Genomic DNA, 14,767 nt, shown 5'->3' with positions numbered 1-14,767 from the left:
TATCCGATCATGATTCGGAACCACGGGCATGGGACCATAGCAGGAGATGGCATCGCGAGAGAGCTAACACGACGTCATAAACGATATGAAAACCCTGCTACGGCCCTGCTACGATCATGATCGTGCTCCTCTCTTGGCGTGAGCAGAGTGCCAGAGCTTGGGAGAGCCCGTTTGACGTGGGATCCTCGTGGCGCGAGCGCAGCACATCGCGGCATTTGGATCCTTAAATAGCCTATCAGTCAATGTATTTCGAATACAGTGGTATCATCCAATAGGGAACATCAGGTCAAAGAACACTTCTGCAGGGTATTCTGCGTGGTAAAGAATTCGAAACTGTCTCTGTGAGATATGATACATCGGATCACGATACTGGAGTGTGCTCTGTATATAGGCTAATGCGTAAGCAATATAAAGACGGCGGAGTACAGTGACACCGACCTCAAGATCGCCAGTCGCTCAACTGACGGGAGCGATAAAGGGTTCACAATGGCTATGTCTCTGGCGCGTAAGCAGTACAAGGCCAAGACTAATACATGAAGGCGGGGGGCTGCCGACGAAGTATGAAGGAGATTGGGTGTGCGAGAACACAGCTCGACGCACCTAGTAGAAGCACACTCAGGGTTGAGATGCGAACTAACTGTTGAAACGCGCAGACGCGCACGGTCAGGAACGAGCTCGAAAGCTCGGGCGCGCGAGTAGCCGGGGGCCGGAGGCCCCCTATCGTAGTATAAAACGACCGCGCGCGATGTATGTACTGTACGCGATTGTCCCTTACAGGCATCGCTACGCCCGTGGACAAACGCGCCCCGCGCCGTTCGCACCGTTATTCCAACACTAACGTGCAAATGAAGTAATCTAGGAAATAGGAATGGCTGCGGCATGTGTATTGAGAGTCGAATATGGTACACACTAGCTAGAGTTGAATTTACACATGGAAACGGAATGATAGGTAGCCTAGATTCGGACTTGCTATTTGCGCATCATGAATATACCGCAAGATTGTCGGTAGTAATCCGTCGTGGTAAAGGGTGATTATATGACGCTTATGTTCTTGTGTACCGGTATAGGATCTTAGAGAATCGGTTATCGGAAGAAGGGGAATTTTACTGATGCGCGCTCTATTTGGCTCACCTGCCTATCTTGGTATCTACCAGTGGCATCAGGTGGCGCCTTCACGTCGGTATTAGCCTTCGCTTTGATGACTCGCGTACGTAGATTTCTTATTGTAAGGGTTGAAGAGCATCACAGGAGGAGACTATTCATCTGACCCTTGGAGTCCCGAGTCCCACTTGCATATCACATCTTGATTTTTGATAGTTGGATACTCAAGCTACGCAGCCTCTAGCCACGAGAGCAATGTAACAACATGTCGTATTAGCCACTCCGAGCTCTAGCCAATAGGCACATTGACAGAACATATGGCGGCTTTGCGGTCGAGCTGCAATTCCGGCGGCCCGTTGCCACCATACTTGCCAGGATAGGAGAGCATGCGGACGCCATCTCTGACGGCCTATTCGCTAATCACAAGCCGTCATCTTCCGGCATGATTCAATCCCATTTTTCGATCAACTTGGTTCTCATAAATCAATTGCGAAGGGTGTGGTTAGAATGCGGATACATAACGGACCATGAGCCGCCACAAACACCACCGGAGCGATCATCGATGATACCACTCTTCCTCATTGCACGTCGACGGGCTGCCCCAATGCCTCCCACTCCGCCTGTACATCCACGTACGACCTCCTGATCACCTCCGCGTGTTTCTCGGACTGAGGCTTGAAGCCCACAGAGAAGATTTTTGGTGCGCTCACCAATCCGTCCGTCCACGACGCCTCGTCCTTCACATCCGGAAGGATAGGCATGCCCGTGTGGGAGTCTGCCGGGGCGTAAAAGTCCACTCCCCACACCAGCCTCGCAAGCACGATGAACACAGACGCCTCCGCCAAATGCTTGCCTATGCAAAACCGCCGTCCCCACCCGAAGACATAGCTAGCAACAGCCATCGTTATGAGCGCACGAGGACGTGCATAGGTGAATCGAGCTTACTTGGCACGGTTCTGTGAATCCGGACCACTGTTCCACTGCAGTCCCGAATCCGCGTTGTAGAACCGTTCAGGATCGAACATCGAAGGGTTGAGGTACCGAGCAGGGTCCATATGAATCCCATAAACGTTACCAATCACCATTGAGCCTTTGGGGATGAAATAGCCATTGTAGACGTCGTCCTCTTCCGCCACATGTGGTAGGCCTGAGATGAACGGCGGTCGGATACGGAGGGTCTCCTTGATGCAGGCCACAAGCCAGGGCAGCCTATCCTCGTCCTCCCAGCCAGGCATCCGATCTGGTCCTATCACCCTGTCCATCTCTTCGCGAGCGCGTTGCAATGCGTCTGGATTGCTGAGCATGAACAGGATGAACGAGAACATCACCGTCGAGCTCGAGTCTGAGCCTGCTTCGAGCACCGAGGCAGCCGTATATGCAAGGAATTTGTCGCGCATCCATCCAACGCCGTCGTCTGTAGCACCGTTTCCTGGCAGGTCACCGAGCCCGGCCTCTGCGCGCGCGCGTAGATAGTCGGATACGAATCCTGTGCGTGCGATGCCCTTCGCTATGTCAGAGCTGCACTCATCCAGTAGCTTTCCCCAGAGCCCCATCTCCCTGCTCGCTGTCGTCAGTGATCGAGAACATACGCGAATCTAAGTGATCAACTTGCCACTCGTGCATCCGACGCCCTTCCTTGCGCCACGGGGCCAGTATGTCAGGCAGCCGTCGCAAGATTGGGAATACATCCGCACTGTTGTACAAACATTGTTAGGCAGGGTGTTCCCACCACAAATGTGACTGCACGAACAGGTAATTTCCCGGCTCGGAAGCGTGCATGAATACAGACATGGCCTCGTACACCTTGTGCCTGCCATCATAACAGTCCGTAACTTCAATAAGTCAGCAAGAGCAAGGAGTCAACGCACAGGTCTGGATTATCGAGGAAGCGGTTCATTCGCTGGCCGTACGAAAGCGACATCACAATGCTCGTGGTCTAGACGCCAACACGAGGTCAAGACCACAGGTCTGTGTCACTGGTATGAGGCACTCACGTATCGTCTGAACACCGAGAACCAGTGCCGCTCAGGTACCTCGCCATGTGGGCCCTCAGTGAATGTCTCGGTTAAACTGCTATCGCCGTGGACAACCAGGTCGCGCAGCAGAACGCGCGACTCGAGATCCTGCATGTTGCGCATCTTCTTCGACGGCCCAGGCGAGAGTATTCCTTGTAGTGTTCGCCTTGCAATCTGAACAATACAAATACGAAAACGTCAGTCTATTAATCAGAGACACTCAACCAACGCGAATCACAGAACCTTCAGCTCCCTGTTGTTCGCCATCAACACCATCCTCTGTCCATCACTCACGAGGTCACTCGCAACATGCAGGTCTGGGCGGCTCGAATACAGCTTGCTGCGCGTCACAAGCAGCTCATCCGCGACCTCGGCTGTGTTCAGCACAATGACGCGCTGCATGCCGAGCTTGATGGAGAAGATCGGGCCATACTTCTGCGCCCATTTCAGGTACTACGCGCATATTCAGTATGTCACTGCTGCGGGCACAGCTAAAGATGTGCACTCACAGTAGGATGCGGGCGTAGAGGGTTGAGCTGGAGCAGATTCCCGAGGATGGGAATACCCGGTGGGCCAGGGGGCAGCCCACCTTTGCGTCGCGCCCGAACAGAATGCAGCAAATAGAGCGTGAAGATGGCGATGCCAGCGAGCAAAGCCGACTCGCGGGACAAAACGTCCATGTTAGTGAACGCAGTCATAGATGATGTGGTCTGAAATCGTCGTGAGCTGCGAACAAGACCTAGTCTGCCCACTTGCACTACAGCCGTATATAAGGCGTGGGATGCGGTCAGGAAGCATGGTCATGTTACAATGTTACAGGCAGAACGTGATGACAAAACGCCGCTGGCGAGTCCACATCTTCTTCCGTGACGATATCAGCACATATGGACATCTGGACGCACGCCTACCACTGAGGAAGCGTCGTGTCATTCTCGGGAGACCATACCGTGTGAGAATGAGACCCTCGTATGTACATAGCAAAGATGAACCTGATTATTGCACTCGGCCCGGGGTCCAACATCTGTATTCACGTCGTATTGATTCATTGAAGCAACCGTCGGACAACCAATGGAGCTATGAAGCTATGAAGATGCTCGTCAGCGTCCAGTGTCACAGCGTTATGAAGACAGCAATGAGACCCACCTCTCGCCTAATTATCTTGGTAATGGGCTGCCAATATTGCTCATCATCTGGTACACACTCCGACGAGAGAAGGAAGGAACCAAACAATGTAAATTAGTGCAGAAAGAATAGCAGCAATGTGTACAAGCCATCCCCATGTACTCGACCATACATAGCCGATCCAGTCGTCAACGACTACGGTCAATCCCAATCGTCATCGTCATCTTCTTCCTCATCGCTGTCACCCAATTTCTTGTTCCGCTCCAGGAGCGCGGCTGCCAGCGCGGCCGTCAGGTCGCCGCCGCCTCCACCGCCCCCGCTCGAGGAAGCGCTCTCCTCCGCGGGGGGCGATGTCGGACGCGCGGGTGTTGCGTTCGGGTCTGTCTTTCGCAACATGTGCACGCCAGCACTTTGTATAGATGCGAGCAGTGCGTCGCGTCTGGGCGCTGGGGCGGGCAAGCCGGCAGATGGGCCATGTGAACTGCCAGCTGGATGGGTCGGTGGCGGCGGAGGAGGCGTCGCAGGTGTGCCCTCCTCTCCCCAGTTTGATTTAGCTTTGCGAGGAATAACTGGTGTCGGCTATTCTTAGTGAATTCTGTGGTGGGCTGTCGCGGGTAAGCCCAGAATCCATACTTTCACCACGGCTGCGATGTATATGTGCAATCTTCGTCGCCGTCTGGCGTAGTGCTTTTGATGTTTGATGACGCTCGCGCGGTGCTGGAGTGACGCTTCACCGGCGCTTATGAGACGCTTGAGCGACTAAGTTGATTCAAAGTTGCCGCTGAAATGTTGCTGAAAAAACCCCAGAGAACATAATCTCACATCTCCTCCTCGAACAGCGACGGATAAGCGACCTCGTCGCAAGCGCTCGCAGATTCTGGCTTGTCACGCTTGCATGACTCGTCAACCTGATTGGCTGGTCGGCCCTTCGCGAGCCGAGAACGTGATCATGTCACGGCTACATTACGCTTAGTCATTTGTGACGCTTTCAGCGACCTTCAGCCACATTTGGGCGCTCAAAAGCAGCGAAAAGTTGCTTCATTTTCGCTGAGTGACATTTCAGCGGCAACTCTGAATCGACCTACTGGTCCGTCGAGCTAGCTTGAGGTTCGGTCCCAAAATGCCAGTGAAAAGCCCTCAACCATATTGTGTAAGGTACTGCTATTGCCCCAACGCCTTAGCGTGTCTACCTATCGGTGTCCAGGTCCTTGAGCATCGCGTCGTAAATCCTTTGGTGTGTCCGAGTCGGTCGAAGGCTTCCCATTCTGTCAAGTCTGCTTCTTTACTCTGATTTCATAAGACAATTCCCCCGCGAGAACATGTTCTTCCGTCGAGTTTCACGACCGGAAATTCATCACCTAGCGATTGCATGGGTGAACTGGTCGGGGAGATGCTGAAGTTCATTCTCTGATCCATTTGGCAAGACAGTTCCTCAACGACAAGACGCATAGCATGTACAAGCACACAGACTGCGTCTCTAAAACACGTGCGTTATTCGTGTTGAAAAGCAATGCATGTTCCACTACTTGTACCGCTTCTGGGTGTCCTTGAGGTGCTCTGTAAAGAAGCACCGCGCGCCGCAAAAGAGGAAGCCTGTGCGGCGTGCGTAAGTCAAGTTTTCGACATATGTTCGAAATGGAGGCTTTTCGTTTTCTACAAGCTGCCAAGAATATCGAGACCATATAATAAATCTGTGGCGAGCGGGTTACCGGGATGACGACAGGAAGTGTGACTCTCAATGGCTGCGATAAAAATTAACAGGCTCTAGTTGCACGGCAAAGACCCGTGACGGGTACATACATCGGACCACATGAGTGCGTGGACAGTCATGGCCCTCTAGTCTGTATAAGCCTCCCCCACTCGCTTATAACAACCAATGTGGATTCAATGTGGGCCCCGGATGATCATTACAGACACTTGCGCCGAGTTGAATCGGCAGTTACAAACAAGCCTTGATACAAATGTAGATATACAGAAGCTCGCTACGCCTTCCTCGTGAAGCGACGGAAGTGAGCAGGGGCCAGAACATTTAGTCAGTCGGTATGAATCGCCACTTCACGGAGTCGCCGACAGTTGTTTGGTCAAGAGTAACCTATGATCAGTCACGAGTGATGAGATTATAGTTCCCGAGATATATGCGTTGACCTCACCGTCGTGCCTGGCGTTGTTCCCTTAAGGGCCCAACCTAAGTTGCTTCCTGACTCCACAGTGGTGATCCTAGGATGAAGACTGTTATTCTGATCTCTTCGAGAATATGATTCTTAATGCTTACCAGAACTGGTCCCCACCTACATGTTTGATATTGAACTTCTGCGAAGTGGTCTGTCCCACGACTAGGCTGCCCACCAGGCCCCCGTTCGTTGCATGTGCGTACTGGGTATCATACTGATAGTTGAGAAATGCAGATCCGGAGGCCGTGGACGCCGAATCTGAGAGACGCCACTGTACCAGAGCAACCCGGACTGTTACTACAGTGTATCGAGGTCAGGCTATGGATAGGAACATACCTTTCCGTCATTGTTACGAGAGGACGTAGCAGTCAGGGGAGTGTCATCGCTGCCGTTGGCCAGTCTAACATACAGATTGTTGTTGACATTCTGAATGAAGTAAAGCCCTGGAGGGGGCGGACTCGACACGGGTGGGCCTGTGTTTGACATGTTAACTTGAGGGACACCTGGGTGAGTGAATAGACGGTCGGAAGTTCCGGCCTTTTATACCTTCAGCTACCTGGTTACCTAAGCTCCGTGAGGTGATGAGGATGATGTGTTGAGTACTCAATTCGCTGCACACCACCATAGAGAATCCGGAACTGAATATCACCGAACACATAATGCCAGCAAAGACCCCAGATCCTGAACAGAGATTAACCCTACTCTAGAGAAACTTTCCGCTTCTAAGGGTCTCAATGAGACAGACAGCATCTCTGCGCTTGCAAGAGCTCACACCTACGATGTGAACTACCTGCTGTGAGCCTGAGCTAGACAGTCGAAGCGAATCGCTTATCCCACAGAAAGGACACGGACCGCCTGATGATGACAAGAACTTACAATTCCGCCCTCTTCAGTATAATATCATTCTAAACCATAAGTGAGGCTTGTGTCGTGAATTGATGCACCTTCTCGTTTTGAGTGACCGCAAATCTACTGTATATGGACCAACACGTATCAGTGTCTCCGATTCAACATATGCTCCCCACAAGATCCTGTGATAGGGACCTTGCAAGTACAGCCGATACGACATACATCTCTGTATGTCAGTACATACTACATGAACCGCTCGAGAGCGTCGATGGCCTACCATGCACTAGTCCCATTGGGTCGACTAGTCTAGCCGCGATCTGTGGTGAGCGAGGAGTAAGCGCACTGATCTCGCAATCGGACTTCTCAATGACGGAACACACATGGATCCAACTTAGATAGCTACTAAGTCTACGGCTTCCGGATTTTGATCCTGTGGACGCTATACCGTGTATTACGAGACATTCGAGGTGTGGTCCGCGTCTAGTGGGTGAATGGAAGCTTAAGCCACTCCGGTAAACTCAATATGCGGTCAATCGAACTATCCTGTACGATGGCCCAACAGCCGCCAGAACTCTCTGCTAGTCACGATTCGTTAACATCAAGGCACGAGCAGAAACTAACCTTACCTACCTTTTCATAGGTGTACAGATTGATCCTAGTGGAAACTCTGTCACTTCCGGAACAACTGACCACTGGTGAAACTCGGAGTCGGGTGTGTTAGTTCAATCCTGACCATCTTGCCACCTGATTGGTCCAAGAGACAAAGTCGATGCAAACACCCCGAAAGTTTCCTGGAACTCCTGCTCGCTGATTGGCGGGAGGCCGACACCGAGCAGCGCTTATGTGAGCGATCGAGATAGCTTCAGCATGCGCCCGGAAAAAGCTCCTGCCTCCGTCTTACATACCTGTTCGTCTTGTCGTAACTCAGCAGGACGGAATATATTCGTATCTTATCTAGCCTGTAGGCATCACGCACGTAAGGACGAACGGCGTAGGTACGACTCCGATATGCGATCATGTGACATACTACCGTCTTTAGTTTAAGTTCAACGATTTTATACTCTACGCGTGGGCGCAAGTCGAGTAATAACGAACACATCGGACAGGCCCTCAGCACTCCCTCTCAGCATTCTGACGTCTCCGATTTCGCTACCCCTCACCCACATTCATCCACGGAGAGTGCTCACGAGGCCGCGCGTATGGTGCCCCATCTCGCCCGGCGGTCGCACTAAGGCAGGGCCGCTTACACCAAATATACTACCATCACCGTCGACTGTTCTTCCAAAGGTCCACTCTGTACATGTAATCTGGCGCATCTGGAGCTAGAACATGCAATAAGCACCGTGTGTTACAAAAACTTTACTGCAGTCCAGGGTCCTACTAAATGGCAGGTTTGAACCTTCAGCCCGACCCCGCATACTGATGAAGCTGTAATGTTCCGTTACAACTGCATGCAGTCAGCTGTCCTCCTCAAGCCTCATGGACTTCTGTAGGAGGGCTGCGGACGGGAGATATATGAGAACTGAGACCTTTCCACTTTGAAGAACGCCCCACGGCTTCCGGGTTCATAATCCATGCCTGTTAATGTCGCAAACGCTCTCATACTCATGCCGTTCTTGTCTCAATTGAGACAAAGGCGACATCAGTGTTTAACTAAGAACATCACGCTACAGTCATTCTAGCTTGAAACGCATTCTTGGGTACACTGCGCCGGCATCTCTGCGCGCTGAACAGTACCACAATGCTCACAGAGCCTAGACTTTCCATACAAGCACCCCAGGGTCCCTTCTGGTGTGGGTGATCGTGCTTGCAACATGTCTAGGCTTTCTTGTCGACCAATCGTTGGTCGTGGACTATACATCGTGCCTAACGGTAAAATGGTATATGCCTCGAGCGGCATCACCTGCTCGGCGCAATGTCAAAGGGGAAGGTTAGCTTGGATGCTACCTCCTATTGGCACTTCTATGACTCCACATTCTAGAACTGCATCGATAACAGCCATGTCGGAGGATGCTGCCCCCGGCTTAGAGTCTTGGAATCGTGTTTCAATCTTCCTTCTCGTCGAAAGGCGCATTTACTTGTACGATTCCTCGTTGTTGCCCGCGTCTGACATGTGGTGCTTATGGCTTCGTTAGTCAGGTTAGTTGACAATTCAAGCAAATGTTGCCTCGTAGTTCAAGCCCACATATCAATCTTGACGCAAGCGGTCTACCCTGTGTGTCAACTATCATGTCATCGATTACTAGATTGATTATATACCAGTAGAATACCGTGATAATCCACCGCGGGAAGCTCAATTGCGGCGTATTGTCCAATGATGACGGTATCGCAGCGTCTGAGGAGCGTGAACGGAATGAAGGCTCCATCCTCATCGTTTTCGGCGAATGGACATTCGGCGGGCTTATCAGCAGCTACTTGCAGTGGACTAGAGGCACGAGCGGCGAATCGAAGGTGGTCAATTGCTACACCCTTTCATCGACTACGTCTCCGTGACCGCCAGGGGTCAATTAAAGCTGTTGTTCTTCATGCTCAATGACTATAGATATATTGAATTCGAAACGACGGTTGTTGAGGAATCTCTTGAACTTCTTATGCTCGCAATCCCGGTGGCAATTCGACACAGCTCGATCTACATCCCGCTACGCCTTGTCTCCCACTTGCAACCTGCTGAGCTACGGAGTCCACACTGGAAAGCTGTCCTGGTCCGTTAGTGAGGTTAATGTTCTCGTTGTACCCTACGAGATGAGAACTCTCCTTAACATCTGCGCGTATTGGCAATGGACGGCTACGAAGGACGGCGAGATCAACGTGAGTGTTGATGGCAGTACTCATATCACGTCATCAGCGTACCGCAATTATGGCATGAATACCCAATTAGTGTACAGGGACTAGACGTACTTGGGTGCCGTAGAGGACAATCCGCGCTCCATGAAGCCTGACGATGAAGAACGCTGCGGGGGAAGCAGTCGGTCAATACGCTCACGCTGCACGATACGCCTGGCAGCGAGGTCTTGGTCGTCTCCGGCATGACCTCTCTTTTGTCGGTCACAATATCTTTCAGGTTCTCGTTCTCAACGGCGCATCCGAACCTGACCTTCCCCTTTTGGAAGAGTCTTCCGCGACAGGGAGCGCGAAGGTGCTCGCCGGTGATAGTCTCTTGCCTGTTCTTTGAACTTGTGCCATGCCCATCAGAGCCGTTCGGCGAAGTTGTGGGACTCGCCATGGATATGCGACGGCCGAAAACAACCTTCTACAGGGGCATGGCGCGCACATCGCAAGTGATAGTGCTAATCGCGGCTTGCATGACAGCTCGACTCATCCTACTATCTATGGGCGACGAGACGTCTTTGCTCGTAGAGAAGACGAAGACGAAGAACGGTCTTAGCAAATGCGACGTACAATGGATAAAGTTGAGCGCATAGAGGTAAGTTTAGCCCTACTTATGTGAAGAGGCCGTTCAGGCATCAAACTTGCTTCAACGGCTCTCCGAACAATTTCGGCATGTATGTAATTATGGTCGATGATCATCAAGTATACAGCCCAAACAGGTTGACAAAAATACAAGGTATTCCTGTACACGCTCATTGCTTGTTCAGCTGAGCCGTGCGAGCACGCAGCTCCTCCCGACTCTGTAGGCAACACCGTTATCAGTGCAATGAACACAACGATCACAATGATCAATCCTACCAAAGGTTGCTCAACATTCTTTAGCAGATCCGCGCTGGGCACGTATGGATCGCGCGCGTGGAATGCCTGCTGCTCTGGGTTGCTGTTCAACCCGCCGCCAGGCTGCGGAGGCTCGAGATCCTTCGGGTCGTTCGACTTCTGTAAAGCCAGGTAATGATCAGTGGATATCGACGAGAAGGGTAAACAGGGCAAGTACAGCTGGGTGCGGCAGGATGTTGAACGTGGGCTCGTTCTTCTGCGATGGAGACATTATGTTGATTATCGTTCGCAGATGTGATATCCGAGGAATATATGCAAGGGTTGCGTGGAACGTGTGATGGGGGTTGGACTTAGAGGTGCGCGATAGTGTTCAGTCGGTTCGCAGCACTTATATATATGCCGCAATAGGAGTAGTCAGCAAGTGTGGCCGTCTAGAGCAGCGGCGCAGCGGGTGGCGGAGAAGTGGCCCAGCCATGACGTCCCTGCACGTGACACAGGAGCGATCGACTGTGCCCGATATGGCAGGTGCCCGTTGTCTGGCACGAGCCTGTATAGCTCAAGCATGACGACGGCGACTCAAAATCGAAATACGAGCGAGCATTGAATAATTTCGTTTAATAACTGCACTATCGTACCGCCAGCGATGAGAGAGATGGAAGGACTAAGGTGAGTGAACGGGAAAGGAAGACATGGTGTAGTCCGATCACTTCGAGAGCATCATCTGTTGTAAGGGATTAGCAATGGAAGGCAGAACACTATTTGTAATGCGCACCTTTACGAATTCTGTGTTGATGGGAACCCGAAGGTCGTACGTCAGCCAAGTGGTTGTGGAAGAGGCGAGGAACGCACCATCGTAGTTAATCTGGCCGTCGCCATCGACATCCGCCTCACGAATCATCTCGTCCACCTCGTTGTCCGACAACTTCTCGCCAAGGTTGGTCATGACGTGCCGGAGTTCGGCCGCGCTGATGTAGCCGTTGCCGTCTTTGTCGAAGACCTTGAAGGCCTCCTTAATCTCCTCCTCGCTGTCGGTGTCGCGCATCTTGCGCGCCATCATGGTGAGGAACTCGGGGAAGTCGATGGTCCCGTTGCCATCCGCGTCGACCTCGTTAATCATGTCTTGCAGCTCTGCCTCCGTGGGGTTCTGCCCGAGCGAGCGCATGACTGTGCCGAGCTCCTTCGTGGTGATCGTGCCATCGCCATCTATAGGGGATCTGTGAGCGAGAAGGGAAGTATCAGTGGGTTGGAGCGACGCACCCTTGTCGAATAGCGAGAAGGCCTCCTTGAACTCTGCGCGTCGGTCCAGATCAGTCTCGCGACACTTCGGCTGCGACTACTTACCAGAGATCTGCTCTAGATTTTCGACACGTCGTAAGCAAAATGGCAATCCGAAGACCCAAGACAATAGAGCACACACCTTCTGTCTGATAGAGATTAAGCACGACCGTTAGTGCACCCGTGAAGGGCTACTGCCAAGTGCACTCACCAGCTGGTCGGCCATTGTTGAAGAAAGTTGAGAGGTTGAGTGCGGTGTACCCGAGCGAGCGTATGGTTATGAGGAGATTGAGACAGGCGGTGCGCAAGGCTCTGCACTAAGGGACGACTGCTCTGATTATTATTCCATTGATCTAAACGATGGTGTTGCATCTCGGCAATCGCCAGTCTAATCTTAGAGCAGGCAGTTATCTGAAGGTATTTGATCTTAGATATTATACAATTAAGGGGTTATATGGAGGATATCTGCGTTTACACGGAGCGCTTGTCCGCTGACATCAGTTACAGCTTTCACTTCGCTCGCTGCGGCGAAGTACCGCAGTTCTCCTTTCTCTCGCGCTCGCCACATTCTGCGATGCCCGCGCAATCCACACTCTCGAGCGACGACAAATCCAAGGTCAAGGCCGCTGTACCGAACAACTCAAACAAGATCCACACCGCGGCGCTGGCGCGCATATACTATGCGCATCCGAACCCGAACGAGTGGTCGTATGCCGGGCTGCAGGGCGCGCTCGCGTTCATACATGACAAGTCCAAGGGCGCGCTTTATCTGCGTATGGTTGACCTCGCGGGTACGCGGGGCGTGATATGGCAACATGAGCTGTATGAGGGGCTCGAATACTTCCAGGACCGCCCATTCTTCCACTCGTTTCCCGGTGATGTAGGTCGCTCGTCGGTCTGCTGAGGATTCCCACTGATCTGCTCATAGGAATGCATGATTGGCATTGTATTTGCTGAAGAGAGCGAGGCGAAGACGTTTTACAAGAAAGTCACCACCACGAAGGTGGGAACTGGTGCGTCCTGCTGCCGTTGTATTCCCGCCACTTTGGCCACTGACGTTACCACAGAGAAACCGAAGTCCTCCAACAAGAAGAAAGCGTCCAAGGGCGGCAAGATCGACAAGTCCATGATCTCCGGGCCCACATCGGGCTCCTTTCAGCATGTCGCGCACATGGGCTACGATCCTGTGAAGGGCTTTACGTCCTCGAATGTGGATCCGTCCTGGTCGGCATTCCTTTCTCAGCTCGAGGGCCACGGCCTGTCGCGTGAAGTCCTTGAGCAGAATATGGACTTCATCAAGGACTTTGTCCGCGACGCGCAGAAGAGCGCGCCTGCCCCACCCGCTGCGAAGAAGAAACCGCCGCCGCCGCCTGCACCGCGTCGCGGCATACCTACCCAACAGGAGAGCGCACCTGCGACGCCTCCTCCGCCTCCGGCTGCGCCCCCAGCGCCCCCAGCGCCTCCAGCGCCCCCGCCGACCCGCGCTCCCCCGCCCCCGCGCAGTGCGCCACCGCCCACCCCCCAGGCGCCCCCACCGCCGCCGGCAGCTGCACCGCGCCCGTCTCCTCCCCGAAGCGCTGCCCCGACTCCTCCCCGAAGCGCTGCCCCGACTCCTCCCCGAAGCGCTGCCCCGACTCCTCCCCGAAGCGCTGCCCCGACTCCTGCCCCACCCGCGCCCCCTCCGCCGCGTCCAACGGCAGCACCTCCGGCACCTCCTCCTCCGCCAGCACGCCCAGCCGTAGCGCCTCCTCCCCCACCGACCCGTCCAGCTCCTCCGTCGGGTGGCCCTCCGCCGCCTCCGCCTCCAGCGCCTTCCGGTGGCCCACCTCCGCCACCTCCTCCTCCACCTCCTCCTCCTGCCGGCGGGGCCCCTCCTCCTCCTCCTCCTCCGCCGCCACCACCATCAGGAGGAATGCCGCCTCCGCCGCCTCCGCCTCCACCAGCTGGCGGTTCCCCTGGCCCCTCTGCCGGCCTGCCCGCACCAGCGCCCGGACGCGATGCGCTGCTCGCATCTATACAAAGTGCTGGCGTGCACATGTTGCGAAAGACAGACCCGAACGCAACACCCGCGCGTCCGACATCGCCCCCCGCGGAGGAGAGCGCTTCCTCGAGCGGGGGCGGTGGAGGCGGCGGCGACCTGACGGCCGCGCTGGCAGCCGCGCTCCTGGAGCGGAACAAGAAATTGGGTGACAGCGATGAGGAAGAAGATGACGATGACGATTGGGATTGACCGTAGTCGTTGACGACTGGATCGGCTATGTATGGTCGAGTACATGGGGATGGCTTGTACACATTGCTGCTATTCTTTCTGCACTAATTTACATTGTTTGGTTCCTTCCTTCTCTCGTCGGAGTGTGTACCAGATGATGAGCAATATTGGCAGCCCATTACCAAGATAATTAGGCGAGAGGTGGGTCTCATTGCTGTCTTCATAACGCTGTGACACTGGACGCTGACGAGCATCTTCATAGCTTCATAGCTCCATTGGTTGTCCGACGGTTGCTTCAATGAATCAATACGACGTGAATACAGATGTTGGACCCCGGGCCGAGTGCAATAATCAGGTTC

The 14,767-nt window shown here is 53.5% G+C and overlaps 7 protein-coding genes across 7 annotated transcripts; 3 read left to right on the top strand and 4 right to left on the bottom strand.

Annotated features, from left to right (window-relative positions):
* Positions 1-1,679: 1,679 nt before the first annotated feature.
* POSPLADRAFT_1142403 (hypothetical protein) lies at positions 1,680-3,796 on the bottom strand (the record flags this gene model as incomplete). Its single annotated transcript, XM_024485418.1, has 8 exons — positions 1,680-1,989; positions 2,047-2,654; positions 2,710-2,794; positions 2,852-2,911; positions 2,970-3,037; positions 3,096-3,290; positions 3,360-3,569; positions 3,626-3,796. The coding sequence occupies 8 exons, from the start codon at positions 3,794-3,796 to the stop codon at positions 1,680-1,682; spliced, it is 1,707 nt and encodes a 568-aa protein (XP_024338875.1).
* Positions 3,797-3,945: 149 nt separating this feature from the next.
* POSPLADRAFT_1143804 (hypothetical protein) lies at positions 3,946-4,827 on the top strand (the record flags this gene model as incomplete). The annotated part of the gene is made up of 3 exons (XM_024485618.1): positions 3,946-4,082; positions 4,199-4,347; positions 4,415-4,827. 3 exons carry the CDS (start codon positions 3,946-3,948, stop codon positions 4,825-4,827), a joined length of 699 nt encoding a protein of 232 aa, XP_024338874.1.
* A 933-nt stretch (positions 4,828-5,760) lies between these two features.
* POSPLADRAFT_1046529 (hypothetical protein) lies at positions 5,761-6,895 on the bottom strand (the record flags this gene model as incomplete). Its single annotated transcript, XM_024479057.1, has 5 exons — positions 5,761-5,898; positions 6,389-6,455; positions 6,511-6,680; positions 6,746-6,794; positions 6,819-6,895. The coding sequence occupies 5 exons, from the start codon at positions 6,893-6,895 to the stop codon at positions 5,761-5,763; spliced, it is 501 nt and encodes a 166-aa protein (XP_024338873.1).
* Positions 6,896-9,072: 2,177 nt separating this feature from the next.
* On the top strand, positions 9,073-9,751 carry POSPLADRAFT_1033801 (hypothetical protein; the record flags this gene model as incomplete). The annotated part of the gene is made up of 4 exons (XM_024476959.1): positions 9,073-9,188; positions 9,240-9,388; positions 9,433-9,473; positions 9,524-9,751. The coding sequence occupies 4 exons, from the start codon at positions 9,073-9,075 to the stop codon at positions 9,749-9,751; spliced, it is 534 nt and encodes a 177-aa protein (XP_024338872.1).
* A 1,088-nt stretch (positions 9,752-10,839) lies between these two features.
* On the bottom strand, positions 10,840-11,195 carry POSPLADRAFT_1046528 (hypothetical protein; the record flags this gene model as incomplete). Its single annotated transcript, XM_024479056.1, has 3 exons — positions 10,840-10,887; positions 10,946-11,083; positions 11,142-11,195. The coding sequence occupies 3 exons, from the start codon at positions 11,193-11,195 to the stop codon at positions 10,840-10,842; spliced, it is 240 nt and encodes a 79-aa protein (XP_024338871.1).
* A 311-nt stretch (positions 11,196-11,506) lies between these two features.
* Positions 11,507-12,512, bottom strand: POSPLADRAFT_1039927 (hypothetical protein). The gene is made up of 7 exons (XM_024477623.1): positions 12,411-12,512; positions 12,348-12,352; positions 12,266-12,279; positions 12,182-12,214; positions 11,774-12,127; positions 11,697-11,707; positions 11,507-11,645 (listed from the first exon to the last, which is right to left on the bottom strand). The coding sequence occupies exons 1-7, from the start codon at positions 12,423-12,425 to the stop codon at positions 11,628-11,630; spliced, it is 450 nt and encodes a 149-aa protein (XP_024338870.1). The 5' UTR covers positions 12,426-12,512; the 3' UTR covers positions 11,507-11,627.
* A 261-nt stretch (positions 12,513-12,773) lies between these two features.
* Positions 12,774-14,429, top strand: POSPLADRAFT_1142414 (hypothetical protein; the record flags this gene model as incomplete). The annotated part of the gene is made up of 4 exons (XM_024485421.1): positions 12,774-13,079; positions 13,128-13,212; positions 13,267-13,578; positions 14,107-14,429. The coding sequence occupies 4 exons, from the start codon at positions 12,774-12,776 to the stop codon at positions 14,427-14,429; spliced, it is 1,026 nt and encodes a 341-aa protein (XP_024338869.1).
* Positions 14,430-14,767: the final 338 nt, after the last annotated feature.

Source organism: Postia placenta (assembly GCF_002117355.1).
Source record: "Postia placenta MAD-698-R-SB12 unplaced genomic scaffold POSPLAscaffold_7, whole genome shotgun sequence".
Lineage (NCBI taxonomy): Eukaryota > Fungi > Basidiomycota > Agaricomycetes > Polyporales > Adustoporiaceae > Rhodonia > Rhodonia placenta.
This window is presented reverse-complemented; position numbering and strand designations above follow the sequence as displayed.